Here is a 4957-nt window from a genome sequence, read left to right as displayed (position 1 = left end):
AATGCAGGATCTTAAGCTTGGAAAGATCAAGAGCTTTAGGAGCATTCAGCTGGGAAAGTGCCTCGGCTCATTGCAAGGTGTGTGTTGCTGTACTGTAGCATCCTGCAGTGCTGTGAGGCCCCTGCTCTGGCAAAACCAAGGGAGAGCATTGTGTTGGGTGCTCAGACCCCAGCAGGGACAGTCACTCATGCCAACACGGGTTGGCTGTGTGCAAGGGAAGGAGACTTTGACTTGCATAAGCCTATACCAAATTCAGGCTGGGAAACACTCCAAGAAGCAATGTGACCCAGTCCAAGGCACTGTGTCTCCAGCTCCAATGAAGGTGACAGATGACATGATTTCCTCCTGCTGTGGCATCAACACCAAACACTGTCAGCCCTGGGGTGGGTACTGGACCCACAGCAGGAACAGTGATGCAGTTCTGTTGCTCCTCTTGCAGCAGGAGCAGCCACAGGAGCAGAGGCAGGAGTTTATCTCCTTGAAACAAATGCAAATGGGAAGGGAATCCCTATAAAGCAGAGCCAAACCCTCTGTCCTCCCAGCCCCTCCAGCTCCCAGCTACACTTCAGGTAGTGTGGAAGGAAAATCCAGTGGCTGCTCAAGGTTATCCCTCCCCTTCACTCATTCACTTGCACAGAGAAGACAATAAACAAAGCAGGGAAGTCTCCTAATATTTTTATTGTTCCTTAGATAACTGTGGATAGTACAAAGTTTTCCTCTTAAAAAAAAATTAATTACCTTCACACTTCCATAAACAGAGCTTCCCATGGGAATCTGCTGCCACAGAATCTCCACAGAAGCAATTTCCAACCACCATAATGCTATGTAGATAGTATAACAGTAAGAGAATATTCTTGTAATCATCAACATGAAATTGGTTATCTGTGTATAAGGGTGAACACTGATCTTTTTTTTTCTTTTCACCTTTTTAGAAACAAAAAAACCCATCATTTATTAATCCAAACTACATCATTGCATTTACAACATTCATTGCATAAACTGGACATACAAAGTTTTGCCACCTCTGGTAAATAACAGACATACATTATACAATATATTTGCTGAATACATAAGTTCAAACAATATGGGTACAACAACTTGTTCATAATACATACTTAAACCATCGTGTTTAATAGTTACTAAGACACAGATCCATGAGCTACTTCGGGTCTCAGCACAGTTAATCTAAGTGACAAGAACACAGTTGAGAGAGACAGTAGCTGCAATGGAAGGCGAAAAAAACTAACCTGGGATAGGTCTTGTTCAGACAGCCAAGAGCTCCTCATGGCTCAGCTTCTGCTGCTCCAAGATACAAATCACACATCCATCACAGCTGACCTTGACGTTGGGGAATGTCCATGCAACCCACACAGAGAAGAGAGCGAATCTCCCAAGGATAAACTTCCAACAGTCATTGCCTTACTGCTTTAGTATGCACTATAGGTTTGCTATCAGAACAGAAACAAAACAAAACCCCAAACTGAAGTGGTTCTTTAAGTGCAGTTCCAGCTGCAAGTACATGGTTACTGGTGAGTCTATAACACAGGGCCAGACTTCTAGAAATGTAGAGGTAATGCTGATCTGTCAGGTTTATGCTGAATAATCCTCCATGACTTGGTCTTCATTTTGGCAGCTGTTTCTATATTTACTTTTTTAAAGTATATTTCCTTATTAGCATTTTTTTGTTTCAGTAGTTTCTCCCTTTTAGTTTTGTTTTGGGTTTTTTTCCCCTTGTTGTTTTTGTTTCTAAATCAGTTTCTAACCAAAGCTGGACTACAACTCATCAGACCTGATGACGTGGAAGAGGGTGACATTGTAAAGTATTTGGTGCCCGTTGTTCCAGGCATAGAGAGCTCGATCCTTGGGGTTGTAGTCCAACATGGAAATGTGGGAGTACTTGTTTTGGAAGGGGATGTCGATGTACTCATAGGTGGAGGCATTGGTCTGGTAGGCATAGTGCACCTTGGTGCCTCCGGAGTAGCCATTGGTGACGTAGAGAGTGCCGCAGATGATGAAAGCCTCCCCAGCACTGCGTTTTGGGTAGCTGGTGTTCCAGGTCTGAAGGCTCTGCAGGGTGTTGGGGTCCAACTTGCTGATGACAATGTTGCCTGCATTCTGGTTGGTGGCATAGACAGCCCAGAGCCCGTTCTCATCCACCATGAGGTCAATGTCTGAGTGGCCACCCCAGGCGTAGTGGTACATGTTGTTGTAACCGGCATAATCCAGGCTGCGAGTCTTGAGAATGGTCTCTGTTTTCAAGTCAAACCTGATAATTATGTGGCTTTGGTATTTGTTGAAATAAATAGAGCCATTGTAGACCACTTGACCGGTGCCTGACCACGGGTGAGGGAGACGGTGAGAGGTAAAATTGTCGGTATTCATGAAATCTGCCATGGATTTGTACTCGCGGACGAAGCGATTGTTGTGGTAGCTGTCCATGTACCACACCTGGGTGAGCAACAGAAACAGCTGGGGTTAGAGAACAGCAGGGACACAGCTGAGCCCTCTGCACATCACCCTAAAAACTGGGCTGTGAGGGAAAGCCAGAGCAAGGAATCATGGAATCAGCATCGAATGGTTAGGTTGGAAAGGACCTTAAAGCTCATCCACTTCCAAACCCTGTTGTGGGCAGGGACACCTTCCACTAGACCAGGTGGCTCCAAGTCCCATCCAACCTGGCCTTGAATCCAACACCTGCCACCTACATCCAGAAATAAACCCAATTTCTGGAAACCAAAACCAGCCAAGAATTATAGAATTTTAGGAGTTGGAATGGACCTTAGAGATCATCCAGTCCCAGCCCTCTGTCCTGGACATGTCCCACCAGAGCAGGTTGCTCAAGGCTTCATCCAACCTGGCTGTGAACACTGCCAGGGTTGGGGCAGCCACAGCCTCCCTGGGCAACCTGTGCCAGTGTCTGATCACCCTCACAGGGAAAACTTCTTCCTAATAGCTAACCTAAATTTCCCTGCTTCAATCTGAATCCATTATCCATCAACTGAATAGCAAAGCTTTCCTGGGGGATAACCTGCTATCTCCTAAGGAACATAGAGCTTAAATTCTTCCCTGGGAATGCTGCATGAGTGGCACCATCCTTCTAGAGGACAATTAACATCTTTTCTCTGGCTAAACTCAGCATATTATGTTTTGCTTTTGCTTCCCGTAAGCCTTGTCGTGATAGCTCTCAGTAAATTACAGCAGCTGCTGTGCACAGCTCCATTAATTTGGCATGCAGGACTGAGGGATGCAATCACTCATTGTCAAGGAAACTCAGGCAAAGTCCATATTGGTTTAAAAATCATACAGCTCTGCATCAAAAGCTTAAACCAAGGCTGCTAAAATATAAGCGGCAACGACAACTAAATCCTTCTATTGGTAGATGGGGCAGAGATTTTAGATCATTTAAGTGCCAAGTTCACTAGGGACACTGTCTAGACTCCTTAGGAAAAAAACAAAAAGCTTTTGTCATATGAAACCAATTCCAAGGCAAATGACCAAGCTGTGCAGTTGATATCCAGAAGAAATATCCAGCCAGTGAGTGACATCGTGGCTGCCTAAAAATAAGAGCTACTTTCTGTGAAAACTCTTCAGGCAGGAGAGAAGGTAAATTTAGGAGGGAGAAAAGGTAAATTTAGCACGAGGGAAGCCTTTAAGGCTGCAGATTTGGGTGATGTAGTGCAAATTTCTTTTGCAACCCCCTTGGAAAACCTGACAGTGTTCTCTGCAGTGTGACTGTCTCCAGGGTCCCTGAGAACAGACCAACATTTACCCATCCTGTATGCATGAAAACTGTTTGGCTGCTCTCTTTGAAAGGCCAAATGAGGTCTCCAAAAACTTTGCAGGGAACTTCAACCCTCCAGTGTTACCTCCCTGGAAACCCTGCAGAGGTGGGGAATGAATGTGTGGCAAATAGCTCTGATCCTCACACCTCCACCTTGGTGGGCTTGAGGATCACTGCAAAAGAACCAGAGAACACCCACACATATCCCTAAGCCCATGGCAGGGAGGTGTCTGCAGCCTGGGAGGGCTGGAAATGAAATGCCTGAATTCAATGAAAGCAGCTTGGGAAATGAGAAGAAACAACCCAGAAAATGGATTGTGTCTCTACTGCTCCCATTTCATTATCTGGTGCTGAAGAATCCACATGCCAATGTACTGGGCTCAGTTTTAAGAGAAAAGCCAAGCAGAACTTCACATCATCACCTTGGGGCTGCAAGGTGGGAGGACCCAACAGCATCCCATGCTTTGGAGAAGCAGAGATTGATTGATGGCTGATCAATGTTTCACACCCTGACTGGCTTTGAGCAACCTCCTCCTGCCAATACACATCAACCCCAGCACTCAGCATCCACCTGCTGCCTCACACCAGGCTGCTCCCATGGGACTCACAGCCTTCCCCAGTTCTGTTCCATGATTTCCTGACACAAACAAATGACATATGAACCACTAAACACCTCCCAGAGCTTGGGGACAGAAGATGAGGATGATGAACTGCTCATCTCTCCCCACCTCCAGTTTCCCACTCTGCTGAGCAGCCAATGAAGTTCACTTAATGGTGTGTTCCTAATAAAATTCCCAGTAGGTTTGTGTATTAGATACACACAGACACTTGTGAAGCTTCAGCTATGGTTTACAGTCTACTCATATGACAAAAAAAATACTCTGTAGAATAAGGCATGGGTAGAATAATATTTTAAAAATAGTGTTTTGAGACAAAACTCTCTGAAGACACAGGAGGATCTCTAGCATTTGATCAACAGCTTCAGCTGTAAGTGATGTTAGTGCCAAGGGATGCAGCAAACACAGCCTGAAGGGGATAATCCTGTCCCATCTTGAGCAAAATGAGATGTGATGTGGATAAAACCCTCTCATCTCACCTCTAATCAGGATTTTTGGGGGCTATAGGTGAAGTTTTGTTTAATAACTGTAAAATATGGAGGTGTTGAAGTGGGGAACC

General features: G+C 45.2%; 1 protein-coding gene across 1 annotated transcript in view; it reads right to left on the bottom strand.

The window, feature by feature from the left end:
• Positions 1-659: 659 nt before the first annotated feature.
• Positions 660-4957, bottom strand: part of OLFM1 (olfactomedin 1) — a 20191-nt gene continuing 15893 nt past the window's right edge. The window contains exon 5 of the mRNA XM_009082073.1: positions 660-2448. Coding sequence (XP_009080321.1) covers positions 1774-2448 — 675 coding nt within the window. The 3' untranslated portion in view covers positions 660-1773. The remainder of the gene's footprint in view (positions 2449-4957) is intronic.

The sequence above is a fragment of the Acanthisitta chloris genome, unplaced genomic scaffold, assembly GCF_000695815.1.
Source record: "Acanthisitta chloris isolate BGI_N310 unplaced genomic scaffold, ASM69581v1 scaffold16309, whole genome shotgun sequence".
NCBI classification, from domain to species: Eukaryota; Metazoa; Chordata; class Aves; order Passeriformes; family Acanthisittidae; genus Acanthisitta; species Acanthisitta chloris.
The sequence above is the reverse complement of the archived record's forward strand: the minus strand, read 5'-3'. Positions and strand labels throughout refer to the sequence as shown.